General features: G+C 39.0%; 2 protein-coding genes across 2 annotated transcripts; both read left to right on the top strand.

Moving 5' to 3' along the window:
• Positions 1–6,578: 6,578 nt before the first annotated feature.
• On the top strand, positions 6,579–10,333 carry LOC107564874 (nucleoporin seh1-like). The gene is made up of 6 exons (XM_016250048.1): positions 6,579–6,808; positions 7,178–7,389; positions 8,595–8,693; positions 8,947–9,087; positions 9,351–9,505; positions 9,590–10,333. Exons 2-6 carry the CDS (start codon positions 7,244–7,246, stop codon positions 9,727–9,729), a joined length of 681 nt encoding a protein of 226 aa, XP_016105534.1. The 5' UTR covers positions 6,579–6,808; positions 7,178–7,243; the 3' UTR covers positions 9,730–10,333.
• A 582-nt stretch (positions 10,334–10,915) lies between these two features.
• On the top strand, positions 10,916–12,306 carry LOC107564873 (nucleoporin seh1-like). The gene is made up of 3 exons (XM_016250047.1): positions 10,916–11,060; positions 11,324–11,478; positions 11,563–12,306. The coding sequence occupies exons 1-3, from the start codon at positions 10,945–10,947 to the stop codon at positions 11,700–11,702; spliced, it is 411 nt and encodes a 136-aa protein (XP_016105533.1). The 5' UTR covers positions 10,916–10,944; the 3' UTR covers positions 11,703–12,306.
• Positions 12,307–14,107: the final 1,801 nt, after the last annotated feature.

Genomic DNA, 14,107 nt, shown 5'->3' with positions numbered 1-14,107 from the left:
GAAATAAAAAAAATAAAAAGTTTTCTTTACTGAAGAAAAAAAAAAATCTTTGTAATTCAACTCTGTGTGGCTGTCTTTCCTCCATGGAACACATTAGGTCACTACTGACTTTCACTACATTTTTCTTTCATCCAATAAAAGGTGCATGGTGACTGAGGCGGTTATTCGGAGGCTATTACGTCTCCTTTTTGGGTTCGCAAACAAAAAGTAATACAGACGTCGAACAACACAATGCCGACTAAATGATAACACAGATTTTGGTGAACTGTCCCTTTAAGGGCAAGGCTGCAAAATGAGTGAAATATGGTTAACATGGTTTACATGGAAGAAACTTACAGGGACTGACGTCTCTATATCTATTCCTATTGCGATTTTCTGGGAACTTTGCCACTTTGTAGGGACACTCCTGAGACTGGTTACGAATTTCCTAGAAACGGATTACAAAATAACAAACATCAGTGTGAAAACCCTTAGAGCATCCCTTACAAAAAAACACTCTCATACATATTACATGACCTGTAAGACCTGTATGTAAACTTTTCTTTATATTTTTTAAATGGCAAAAGAAGGAGGGAGTGTTATTCAAATATAAATAAAGGACATAGAATATATCCAGGCAACTAAGGGGGGTTGTACATGTAGGACTATCCGGCTGAGTTCTAGAGAACTGACAGCTTCGGTTCTTCAGTTCTTGGGAAGTGCTCGTCAGTTCTCAGAAACCGTATCAGTGCATGGCTGTGTGTCAAAACCTAGCGAGCTCCCTAGCTCCCTGGCATTTTTGAGTATCATAAGTGCACGCCGGGGGGTTAAAAGGCGGCAGAAATCAGATGGCATTTAGGGTGATAGGACTTAGAACGCATATGGTGGCAAAAAAAAAACCTAACATGGAACCGTGATGTCTTGAAATGCTGTCTAGGTAGACCGCTCACAAGGTATTGACACACAGCCCATGTGTTCACAGGAAGCTGCTCTAATGCACCGCACTGTGACATGACCACTCATGCACTTCACATTGCTTGCCTTTACTCAGTGTAAACAAGTTATTCTAACACATGACCATTCGCTGAATGGTTTTATTCGTTTTTCTTGTTGACAAGAGTTTAAAATAACAAACCGACTCAGTTCAAAATGGTTGTAAAACCATTTCCACTCACGTGCAGGTTTACCGAGCTGAAATGACTCACAATGGAACATTATTTCAGATGCGGGCAGTAAATTCATGTGGACCGTATTTCTCGGTATTACGCGCATGCGCTGTAACGCTAAGTTGAATTACCCAGTCGTTCTCACGGCCCGAGTCCTCGCACAGGACTATTAGATAAACATTACAAATCTATCAGGGTACAATGCAGCAGGTGTCCCAGGCGTTCACCCTAAGAACGGCTCATATTTAATCATTCAGAAAAAACAGTAGGACTTACATTATAAAGGTTTTGCCACTGTCCAGATGAATCGATGTTCTCAAACTCCTGATCCATTTTCTTCCGAAGCGGGGTTATTCAAATGGGAATTGGTTGAATCAAATGTCGTCTGAGCTCAAACGAGGGGTCACTATTCCATTGTTAAAAATTGTCATGATCCCGTGAAAACGGCAAGAGGAACGGTGCGGTGCGATGTTAGCCCTCATCAAAGAAGGACACAATTACCAGCACTTTCAGACCCCCATCGGCTACTTCCGTGTGCCCGTGGAGAGCGAGAACCGGCGCCCTCTGCCGACACGAGTCCACATGGCTTCCTTGATTGCTTCCAGGTAGTGGTGGAGATTCATTCAAGTGACTCGAATCTTTTGAATCATTTCACCAAAAAGATTTATTCACTGACTCTGGTTAAAGGGGTCCTATTATGCTCTTTTACAAAGTCTTGATTTTGTTTTGGGGGTGTACTAGAACAGGTTCTCATACTAGGTTGTTCGAAAAACACATTATTTTTCACATATTTTACATGATTACAACACCTCTCTCCCCAGTCTGGCATGGACGGCTGGAATAGTTCCTGTATCAAATGAAGGCCCGCCTTCTGAAATACGAAATGTGCTGTGATTGGTTAGCTGGGCCAGTGTGTGTTGTGATTGGCAGCACTCGGCGCCTGGTCGGGAAATGTCACACCTCATGCAAGCTTCAGTGTAAATATTGCGTCAAAAACAAATCAATTTGAGCGCAATTTAAACCTGGATAATTGTGACCACTCTAAGTTCATCTGCCTTGGGAAAGCTAGCGTGTCTCCGACATAGTGATAACACTCGTTGCCTTCTCTAGTGCAGCTTAACCAGGTCTCATCCCATTCGTCGATATTTGTGACATCACAAATCCCGGAAAATATGCGTTGTAGTCCAAACGAGTCGTTCGTTGTAGTTTTTGAAAAGTGATTTCTGTTAAATAAAATATCTCCTTTTGAAGTGAACTTTGAGCTTTGTAACTTGTAATCTTTTTTATGCTCAAACAGCAACTTTACAGACTAACTAAAGTTGAAAAAGTGAAAAAGCATAATAGGACCCCTTCAAGGTTACATCGTCATGCAAACTGATGTTGGCTGCACTGTCCTAAATGGCACACTTCATGTGCACATTCGGTCTTGAGGACTTACAATGGCCGCTGCGTGCGCGTGTCCGTTAAGTCCAGGGTGTCCCGTTTGTCATTTTAGCTTTCAGGCATTTTAGCTTTCAGGTGCCTGCGAGCTACGCAGCCGACTTCTACCCGGCAGTCAAAGCGGCATTATGTCACGAAAGTGCGGACTCAGAGGAATGCCCTGTCCAATGCTTTGTCTAAATACCCGCACTTGCGGTCTTTGTACTTGACCACTTGACTACTTATATGCAGTGTTGGGGAAAGTTACTTTTAAAAGTAATGCATTACAATATTGCGTTACTCCATAAAAAAAGTAACTAATTACGTTACTTAGTTACTTTTTATGGAAAGTAATGCGTTGCGTTACTTTTTAAATCTGGACAGGGCTTGCTTGTTTGTTTTTAAAATAAAAAAGTTATATTTTTGTCAAATATAAAAGCCTTCTCACACCAAAAGTGAAATGAATAAGCCTCAGGCTGAAAGACCACAAGTGTGTGTAGAACTTTTAGGGACACACTTAATTGTAAAAGTGCAAGTGTTTACAGAGCTTTATACTCTGCATTTTAAAATCAACTTCTAAATGTCTGTTCAGTAGTCCCTATAACAGATGACACAATTTAATTTTGTGGTGCTTATAATTAAGTGATAAAAAGCAGTTGCAAATGTTGTACAAAATAATTATCACCACTACTCATTTGCACCGATAAAATGTGCAACTCTTTGTTTTAGTACCAAATTATATGTAATATCTAATTATTAAGTGGCCAAGACCACAAGGTATTTGGACAAGGCAAACAGTTTAACCTGCCTTCAAATTTTCAACCTGCCACAGGCACAGATGACAGAGTTTTACTCAGCTGTAATTGAGTCGGTTCTGTGCTCTTCTATAACTGTCTGGTTTGGGTCAGCCAGCAAATCAGATAGCTAAGAAGACTGCAACGGAAGACAGCTGAAAGGATAATTGGTGTGTACCTGCCCAACCTTCAGGACTTGTACAACTCCAGAGTGAAGAAACGGGCAGGCAACATCATCACATATACCCCCTCTCATCCTGGCCACAACCTGCTTGCACTTCTCCCCTCAGGCAGACGTTAGATATCTCTGTGCACTAGAACATCTAGGCATAAAAACAGTTTTCCCCCCATACCATCTCCATCTTAAACAGCCAGAGGCAGACAAAGTACTCAGCTCCATTACTTGAGTGAAAGTACAGATACTGCTGGTCAAATATTACTCCATTACAAGTAAAAGTTGTAAAGACATATTTTTACTTAAGTAAAAGTACAGAAGTACTTGCTTTTAAAAGTACTTAAGTACCAAAAGTAAATTTCCTTTTTTATGTCAATGCACTGTTTTATTGTTGTACGTAGTACTTGCAATACTTCTGAAGCAACTTAGAATACATTACACCTGCTGAATACACTGACTAGCTTGTAGTATATTTGGAATAAAGAGCTTTTAGAATGTTAAAAACCTATGGGGAAAACAACAAAACAAAAAAAGTTATTGAACACCCCTACCCACCCCCACAAAAGCGGGATGGTAGTGATCTCACACAGCTCTGACAGTGTGCGCACACATCTATGTGTAGCCATTCATCCACATTTGAACAGAGTGGACAGTGAAATCCTGTAAATACAGACTGATAAGAAAGAAAGAAAAATCAAACCTGCTTTAAAACTCAGCAACACAGCTGTAGCTGTACAGCTTTACAACAGCAACACTGCTTTAACAAAAAAGCAAAACAGCAAGACGTATTTGACATCAAAACAAAAATTATAAAATGCTGTCTAATCGCTCTCGCGGTACTTTAATGTCACACACAGAACAGTCTGTTCAGTGCTGCTCCAAGTCCAACACTTATTGTGTTTTATTAGGAGACGCACAACAGTTCTTCTGCGGCTTTATAGGTAATATTTTCACTTACACAATTTAGCAAAATCAGACAATATTGTGTCTAATATATACCACAATATTAACTACTTATTATTGAATTGCTGTAAATAAATATCACATTTGCAACTGGTCAGTGCTCAACAAATACTGGGAAATCTCTTCATGTAGCCCTACAAGAGTGATTACTCATAAACGGTTTTAGAGAAGAAAAAAATCACCCACTGACTTTCAAAGCTGCTACATACAGTAGTAACGACTTTCTACTTCGAGGACCTTGATAGAAATGTAGTGGAGTGAAAAGTACAATATTTGTCTTTCAATTAAGTTAAAGTCACAAGTTCCCAGAAAAAATAATACTCAAGTAAAGTACAGTTACTCAAAAAGTGTACTTAAGTACAATACTCAAGTAAATGTACTTAGTTACTGTCCGCCTCTGTAAACAGCTAATACACAAATGATTACCGGTTTTCTGTCATCAATTTCTCCATTTCCTGCAACTGCCTGTCTTGTAAACATGTAAACATGAGCAGGTCTAAATCTAAATTCCACACACTTGGCGAATAAAGTTAATTCTGATAACGCTAATTCTGAAAACTCCGAAAGACCTACGACTGGATTCAGAAAGAAAGAAAGAAAGAAAGAAAGAAAGCATACTAAAAACTTTATAAGGCAGAACTATTAAGAGCACTAGCGATATGCTCCGAATAAGCGAGACCAGAGCGTGGAAGTGGAAGTATTATATTGACAACTTAAGTAGCTAGTTGATTAAAAATGTTGCCTTGAATTACGATAGAAGGATATGTTTGAACGTGCACGTGATACATTTAGGTGTTTTTCTTGCGCTACACGTGCTAAACAGCTGCTTCTTATAAATGGCTAATGCGAGTCTGAAGTCCGGCAGGGATTGTAGGTGGGGGGAGTGAATGTACCGTGCTCCCTTCCACCGTTGATACCACGACCGAGGTGCCCTTGAGCAAGGCACCGAACCCCCAACTGCTCCCCGGGCGCCGCAGCATAAATGTCTGCCCACTGCTCCGGTGTTCTGTGTGTGTGCACTTATTCCTGGTCTGGTAACCATACTTTCTTGCATTATGCCGTTACATTGATTATATATTCAGTGGCTTAAAATGACGATCTTATCGCAATTATTTCTGGGGTAGTATCGCACAACAAAAAGTTATGATATGCCTAGTCTGAGGACAATCGGGTGCTCTTGGGTCGAAGCGGTTGAGAACCACTGCAGTAAAATAATCCCAAATCCTCGTTAAACAGACATGTTCTAGAAGGAGCCCTTAAGAGGGGAAAAAATGAGATGGGTGTAAAAATCAATGCATAAGTTTTGCTAGATACATTTTTCCTCCCATACCAACTTGTAGTTCTCATTTCGACAGCCTACCAGTTTGATTTTGACCATCAGAAGTTGGTGTAGACTCACCGTATTGGTAGGCCTGTCACGATAACATTTTATTTTTATATTGCCCCAGAAATAATTGTGATAAGCGATTGTTTTTGTCATTTTAAAGACCATTGAATGAATGTGTGTGTGTGTGTGTGTGTGTGTGTGTGTGTATATATATATATATATATAAATAAATAACAACATAATGCAAGAAGGCCTACACTTCCAAATGTCAAATTTTTAAGAATATTTAGATCATGGAAATTAAGTATCAAAATATTAGGTACCTTAAAGATGAATAAATAGTAAATATACATTTTCTAACAAAAAGTGCAAAGTAACAAGTAGAAAAAAAGAAAGATGCACGTACTTGTATGGAGATTTTTCTATCTACAGATTTTTCCCTGACCTTTTCTCCGTAAATGAAGGGTGCACACTATTGCTGAAAAATGGTCACTACTTAAGTCAGATGTCCGTATGCACAAAGGCACAGATCCTTAAACAAGGCCATTTCTGCAGATTAATTTTTTTTATTTATTTTTTTTAAACTAGCACCTCACGACTACACGACGTTATGTATGAGAAGCTGCAAAAACGCAGCCACAAGTGGGATGTACAAAACATGGTGACATTTGTAAGTAAATATAATGGGTGCTATGTTGCTTCACCAAAAATGATTGAGGTCATGCACATATTGTGCGATAAGTCGATATATTGATTATTGCGACAGGCCTACGCATTGGTCATCATTATGAAGTGTATTGGGTTTTGGGCTGTAATTTGACAAACTTGTGTCTTGTAGACTCACAGTGGCTCAGTTTGGAGAGTGACCTGGGCCCATCCAGAGTTTGGACAGGTGTTGGCATCCTGCTCCTTTAATCGTACTGCTATAGTATGGGAGGAGATTGTTGGAGAGTCCAATGACAAACAACGAGGACAAAGCCACTGGGTGAGAGATACTTTCTAGTCTGGGCATTTGCCTTAAATCACTTCTCCCAAGTTGTCTCATAGAATAAGTTGGATTTGATTATGGTTCATACATGGTTGCGGAAGGAGGCTTCCTAAATAAGAGTAGCTACATAGCATGCTACCCTACTAAGTGTACGCTTCTGTGTCTAGTGCAATATATGAATTGGAAGTAATATCTGCCATGATTTTTTTTTGTCTAATCTTTGACTCCATTTGCTTGTACTGCCAGGAGTTAAGAAATGCTTATGTTGTAATGCAGTATACTGTGTGTATATTGCACAGAAAACAGTTATTCTATGCCGAACATAGCCTGTGTAGAACTTTGATACATCTTCTGTTCTCACATCAGATAAAGAGAACCACACTTGTGGACAGTCGGACATCTGCGACTGATGTGAAGTTTGCCCCAAAGCACATGGGCTTGATGCTGACCGCATGCTCTGCAGACGGTGTGGTGCGAATCTACGAGGCCCCTGACGTGATGAACCTGAGCCAGTGGTCCCTGCAGCACGAGATCTCATCCAAACTCTCCTGCTCCTGCATCTCCTGGAACCCTTCCAGGTGACAATTCACAAATGATAGTTGAACGCATCTATATGCGAGTAGATGTAAGCATGTACACCTATACTGTTGCAGAATTTACTTTGCAGATGTGTACAATTTGTAACTTTATATATCCTGTATCTGAAACTCTCAGATAATTGAGAGAAAGTTTGAAATAGACTTTTTACAGAAGGGTGAAACCTCTGTTCTCATTATGCTGAGTTCACACTGCACTATTTTAGCCCGATTTCACTCGCCGACAAATGACTGAAATTGGAGGCAAATTGGTGCTCGTTCACGCGAGTGATAATTCACACTGCGTGATTGTCAAAGACGAGATCTGAGGGAATCGCCGACACGTCGTAGACTCCCGTGAAATATTTGGCATGCTAAATATCTGGAGCTGTCGGCGATGCACACAGCGTGATTGTGAAATGATTTCTGACTGAACTACATCGGCAATGACCTACAGCCAATGAGAGACCAAGATACAGGGCAGAGGGAAGTTCGGGGAGGAGTTATAGACCAGAATATCAGTATTTTAATAGATATATGAACAATTATATCATACAGAAACGAGCACAAACATTTGCTTTACCAGCCACAGTATCAGCATAAGTTACAGCAAAATTATTTACCTCCAACTCTCTTTGCAGAACACCCAATCCCTGTTCCCTGCATCTCCCTCCTGCCTTCTATCTATCTATCTATCTATCTATCTATTATTTTGTTGTCTTCCAGTCTCGCTCGAGTCTGCAGACTCCGGTCTGACGCACGCGGGTTCTCGCGTTATTTCCTTATCACTTCTCGTGCGCATTTTGTTGTGAAACGTAGTTTGCGGACCAGACAGAGCTGTCGGCTCTTGTGTAGTCATGCAATATGTAACCTCCTGTCGCCGATCAATCGTGCAATGTGAACACGGCAGCAACTGAATGCTACCCCAGATAGTCACGCAGTGTGAAAACGATGGCGATCCGACTAGTTTGAAAATCATGCAGTGTGATTAGATATACACTGCATTAGACCTGTGATTGCAAATAGCACAGATATTTTACATGCTTGTCACCACTGAACAGTGAGATCAAACTTGATAACTTGGAAATGTTTTCCAACAGCTTCTTTTGGCTTTCAAGACATCTCGGACCATTTGAGACTTTATTGTCTTGGTAAACTGAATCAGTGGATGCACCTGCTTGATTAAAATATATTTTTTGTCTTCACAGTTCTCGAGCTCATGCACCTATGATTGCAGTGGGTAGTGATGACAGCAATGTGACGTATGGCGGCAAAGTTCAGGTATACGAGTATAACGAAGTTACAAGGTTTGCCTTCAGTTCCCTTTATCCTTTTATAGGCTAGTTCACACACCAAAAAAAATGTAAATATATATAGATGCAAGGAACATCAACATTTCTGAAGCTGGATTTAGAATGGTGGGAAACTATCATTGTCACACTGACCTAAGAAATACCATCAGTTAGCACAAACCTTTCACACATCTTTTTATATTTTAAATGTGTTTTAACCTTCAAGTGAATATTTTAATTTTTTTTTAAAAATTTTTTATGGTTGTAGGAAATATGCCAAAGCAGAGACACTGATGACAGTTACAGATGCTGTACATGATATTGCATTTGCTCCCAATCTGGGACGGTCTTTCCATGTACTTGCTATTGCCACCAAAGATGTGCGCATCTTCAAACTGGTTCCACTTCGGTGAGCAAAATGAAACCAAGTTATTATTACAGTAGAATGGGATCAATATAGGTCGTGTAGTGATGCCATGTATTTGTCTTTACTGTTTAACCTTGTACATCACTGCATCTATACTTTGAATTTGAATACATTTATTATTATTATAATCAATAATGTTAGGGTTCTTTTAATAATGCAAGCTTTTTCCCCCCAAATCTTACAATACAGAGATGTTAGATGCCAGTAGATTTACTTCATTTAGCTTGCCTTTTTTTGATTAACAGAAAGGACAGCTCTTCTTCAGCGCCCACTAAATTTGAGGTGCAGGTGCTGGCCCAGTTTGACAGTCATAACTCTCAGGTGTGGCGTGTCCGTTGGAACATCACCAGTACACTTCTGGCTTCCTCTGGTGACGATGGTTGTGTGAGACTTTGGAAAGGTGAGAGTTTGAAACGACAAACCGCGACTATATGCAACTACTGGAGTGATATATTAATTTATTGTAATTTGACTGTTTCACCAGCAAACTACATTGACAGTTGGAAATGCACGGGTATTCTAAAGGGAGATGGTAGTCTAGTATCGGGTCAGCTTGGTGCTCTGAGCGGCGTCCTGGGATCTGCTGCTGCACAGAGTGCTCTAAATGGGGCCACTGGAAGATAGCTGCTATATGATAAGACCACCCTGAGGAAATCTGGAGCTGAGCACTTCTATGATACTGGACTTCACACTGAGACCAACTGATTGTGCTTGCTGGACATGCAACGATACTGGCACTTAACACGGGTCCATTGTTAATATTATTTTAACTGCATTCAAGGAATGTTTTTAAGTTGACTTTTCTTTCAACCTATAGAATTATGTTTTACTCTGAACACAGACTGTTAAACGCACATGGCTTTGTGCCCATTTCAGAATTTTGTAATGAGTCCTGTTTAAATGGATGTTCTAATAAAGAAAAGACACCATGTCTGTGTAGGAGTATATTTTTTATTTCAATTGTTTTGTTGACGTGATAAAGGAAAAAAGATGCTGCCATTACAATGTTGCAAAATATTGGTCTAATTGAGTTCACGCTCTTGTTATTGTACGAGAATCAGAAAGGTTATTGTTTAAGCAACTGGGATATATGAAGTATTCAGAAATATTTGAGCTCGTTTTATTTGAGTCATGCATTTCTACTTCATTAGTAAAAGTACAGTAATCCTTGCTGGATTACTTTTGATAGATGATTTGAGTTGCATGTATGATCCAAAGTTTCTGTGAAGAAACGGGGGTAGTTGTATTAATACCATGGTGTTAAACACTTCAACAGAATTGTTTTCATGTACTTATGAAATTGCTGATTGAACATAGAAGTCTGATTGGGACTTAAAAGCTAGAAATGTTCTTAGCACCACAGTCAGTCTAATAATAGATCTTGTTCATATTTTAAAGTAGTGACATTCAAACATTTTCTTTATTATTATTTGGTTGAACAAGTAATGTTTTCTACAATTCTTGTAATTGTGCATGAGGACACACGTTTTGACCTGCACTCTGGATTTTTGTATATGGTCTTTAAATCAGAATAATTATTTATAGTCTATATTTTATATCATACAGTCCAAATGTGCCGTTTGGTGAATCAATGAACGTGTTTAGTAAGCAACTGTCATGTAGGGCTCCCACAGCTGCTCTTAGTCTCAGCTGCTCTGTGGATCACATTTTGGTGGGAAACTATCATTGTCACACTGACCTAAGAAATACCATCAATAATCACAAACCTTTCACACATCTTTTTATATTATAAATGTGTTTTAACCTTCAAGTGAATATTTTAATTTTTTTTTAAAAATTTTTTATGGTTGTAGGAAATATGCCAAAGCAGAGACACTGATGACAGTTACAGATGCTGTACATGATATTGCATTTGCTCCCAATCTGGGACGGTCTTTCCATGTACTTGCTATTGCCACCAAAGATGTGCGCATCTTCAAACTGGTTCCACTTCGGTGAGCAAAATGAAACCAAGTTATTATTACAGTAGAATGGGATCAATATAGGTCGTGTAGTGATGCCATGTATTTGTCTTTACTGTTTAACCTTGTACATCACTGCATCTATACTTTGAATTTGAATACATTTATTATTATTATAATCAATAATGTTAGGGTTCTTTTAATAATGCAAGCTTTTTCCCCCCAAATCTTACAATACAGAGATGTTAGATGCCAGTAGATTTACTTCATTTAGCTTGCCTTTTTTTGATTAACAGAAAGGACAGCTCTTCTTCAGCGCCCACTAAATTTGAGGTGCAGGTGCTGGCCCAGTTTGACAGTCATAACTCTCAGGTGTGGCGTGTCCGTTGGAACATCACCAGTACACTTCTGGCTTCCTCTGGTGACGATGGTTGTGTGAGACTTTGGAAAGGTGAGAGTTTGAAACGACAAACCGCGACTATATGCAACTACTGGAGTGATATATTAATTTATTGTAATTTGACTGTTTCACCAGCAAACTACATTGACAGTTGGAAATGCACGGGTATTCTAAAGGGAGATGGTAGTCTAGTATCGGGTCAGCTTGGTGCTCTGAGCGGCGTCCTGGGATCTGCTGCTGCACAGAGTGCTCTAAATGGGGCCACTGGAAGATAGCTGCTATATGATAAGACCACCCTGAGGAAATCTGGAGCTGAGCACTTCTATGATACTGGACTTCACACTGAGACCAACTGATTGTGCTTGCTGGACATGCAACGATACTGGCACTTAACACGGGTCCATTGTTAATATTATTTTAACTGCATTCAAGGAATGTTTTTAAGTTGACTTTTCTTTCAACCTATAGAATTATGTTTTACTCTGAACACAGACTGTTAAACGCACATGGCTTTGTGCCCATTTCAGAATTTTGTAATGAGTCCTGTTTAAATGGATGTTCTAATAAAGAAAAGACACCATGTCTGTGTAGGAGTATATTTTTTATTTCAATTGTTTTGTTGACGTGATAAAGGAAAAAAGATGCTGCCATTACAATGTTGCAAAATATTGGTCTAATTGAGTTCACGCTCTTGTTATTGTACGAGAATCAGAAAGGTTATTGTTTAAGCAACTGGGATATATGAAGTATTCAGAAATATTTGAGCTCGTTTTATTTGAGTCATGCATTTCTACTTCATTAGTAAAAGTACAGTAATCCTTGCTGGATTACTTTTGATAGATGATTTGAGTTGCATGTATGATCCAAAGTTTCTGTGAAGAAACGGGGGTAGTTGTATTAATACCATGGTGTTAAACACTTCAACAGAATTGTTTTCATGTACTTATGAAATTGCTGATTGAACATAGAAGTCTGATTGGGACTTAAAAGCTAGAAATGTTCTTAGCACCACAGTCAGTCTAATAATAGATCTTGTTCATATTTTAAAGTAGTGACATTCAAACATTTTCTTTATTATTATTTGGTTGAACAAGTAATGTTTTCTACAATTCTTGTAATTGTGCATGAGGACACACGTTTTGACCTGCACTCTGGATTTTTGTATATGGTCTTTAAATCAGAATAATTATTTATAGTCTATATTTTATATCATACAGTCCAAATGTGCCGTTTGGTGAATCAATGAACGTGTTTAGTAAGCAACTGTCATGTAGGGCTCCCACAGCTGCTCTTAGTCTCAGCTGCTCTGTGGATCACATTTCGCGATCTCCTAGTTTATATGGAACGTCATTTGTGATTACGAAAATATAATTATATAATCATTAAAAAAAGGGGGGCTTTAAAATGTTTGAATGTAAGATCTATAAAACCAAATGAAGTGCCTCGTGCATTCCGAATTTTTCTGCTCTATTATTAATTGCTGACTGTAAAGTATACATAAAGCAACACTATTTATAACCAGTTTATGAATTCATGTTTTGAACAAACAGTTTCTTCATTCGTTCAAAACAGACAGCAACATGATTGACACGTGATTTCGCCACTCTTTGAAAGTAGTCAGAAAGGATTGTCCAATGAAATTCGCCGTTATGTCGAAGCCCCGCCCATGCAAAGTGAAACTCAGAGGCGGGATTCTCCCGTAATGGCTTCACTTCATCTTTCAACTGTTCTCTAAAAGCGGGGAGGACGCTGTAACAGCAACGTTTTTTTTTTCTTTTTAGCATTTTACGGATTACCGGTGCTGTATTTGCATGAAGTAGTTGAATGAACTACGTTTATAAAGGCACAAGTGCCGCTTTTGCCCTTATGGTAAGTTGTCTTCGAAACGGATTCCTCTCAGCTGTTGCAAATCTTGTTCAGAGTTGTTGTCAGAGTTTAGTTTTCAGCCAACGACAGGCCCAAAAAAGTGAGTCTTATCCAGGGGTCGTTTCTTGTTTAAATTATGTTTAAGTGTTATTTTTGTCTTTGTTTAACTGTTTAAATTACATGGTTGAAGTGTTTGTTTCCTGGCCTTGATTAAGTTAGTCTCCATTGCACGGCGTTTATTTGAGTTAAACGGTCCGTTATCCTTATTTGTCCTTTATTTATTCAGTCCATTCAAAAATAGTGTCATCCTGCTTTCAGAGACATACTTCAGAGGTTAGTGTGCAGGTAAAGTTGTTGGTTATTGAACCGATAAAGCTAGTCTGCTAACTACAAACATCAGATGAAAGACGCTAATTCTGGAGAAGGAGACAGTCAAGTTCACAAGGTTGATGTAAATGTAATTATTATTCAGCTTAAAGTGTTCAAATGTACTTTGGCCTTTTCTGGTAATGATAAAGCTAAATGCAACAGGGGCTAGCTGCCATATTAACATATTTCAGCTCAATACGAGTTATTAAACATCGCGTTATGTCTGATTTGACACCGTGCAAGAAAAATAACATCCTCCAGCTTTTTATGAAGTTGACTTGATGCAGTCGTTTACAGATTCATGGCAGTCTTCTTGTCCGATAAACACCCAAGTACAGTATGACAGTGTAATGTATCACCGGTTTCCTATAGGAACTCATGATGTGGCCAGTTCACTCTGTGTCCTCTTCTGTTTTTTGTGTAGGTCACTCCTCATGTGGTGAAG

This window comes from Sinocyclocheilus grahami, unplaced genomic scaffold (assembly GCF_001515645.1).
Source record: "Sinocyclocheilus grahami isolate Dianchi unplaced genomic scaffold, SAMN03320097.WGS_v1.1 scaffold967.1, whole genome shotgun sequence".
Classification (NCBI taxonomy): domain Eukaryota; kingdom Metazoa; phylum Chordata; class Actinopteri; order Cypriniformes; family Cyprinidae; genus Sinocyclocheilus; species Sinocyclocheilus grahami.
This window is presented reverse-complemented; position numbering and strand designations above follow the sequence as displayed.

Bases quoted from the DNA above. Each gene is read 5' to 3' on its own strand.
- LOC107564873 (XM_016250047.1), top strand. From the start codon at position 10,945: ATGACAGTTACAGATGCTGTACATGATATTGCATTTGCTCCCAATCTG. The intron at 11,061-11,323 runs GTGAGCAAAATG...TTTGATTAACAG, and splicing joins TTCAAACTGGTTCCACTTCG to AAAGGACAGCTCTTCTTCAG. The intron at 11,479-11,562 runs GTGAGAGTTTGA...CTGTTTCACCAG, and splicing joins TTGTGTGAGACTTTGGAAAG to CAAACTACATTGACAGTTGG.
- LOC107564874 (XM_016250048.1), top strand. From the start codon at position 7,244: ATGGGCTTGATGCTGACCGCATGCTCTGCAGACGGTGTGGTGCGAATC. The intron at 8,694-8,946 runs GTTTGCCTTCAG...TTATGGTTGTAG, and splicing joins GAGTATAACGAAGTTACAAG to GAAATATGCCAAAGCAGAGA. The intron at 9,506-9,589 runs GTGAGAGTTTGA...CTGTTTCACCAG, and splicing joins TTGTGTGAGACTTTGGAAAG to CAAACTACATTGACAGTTGG.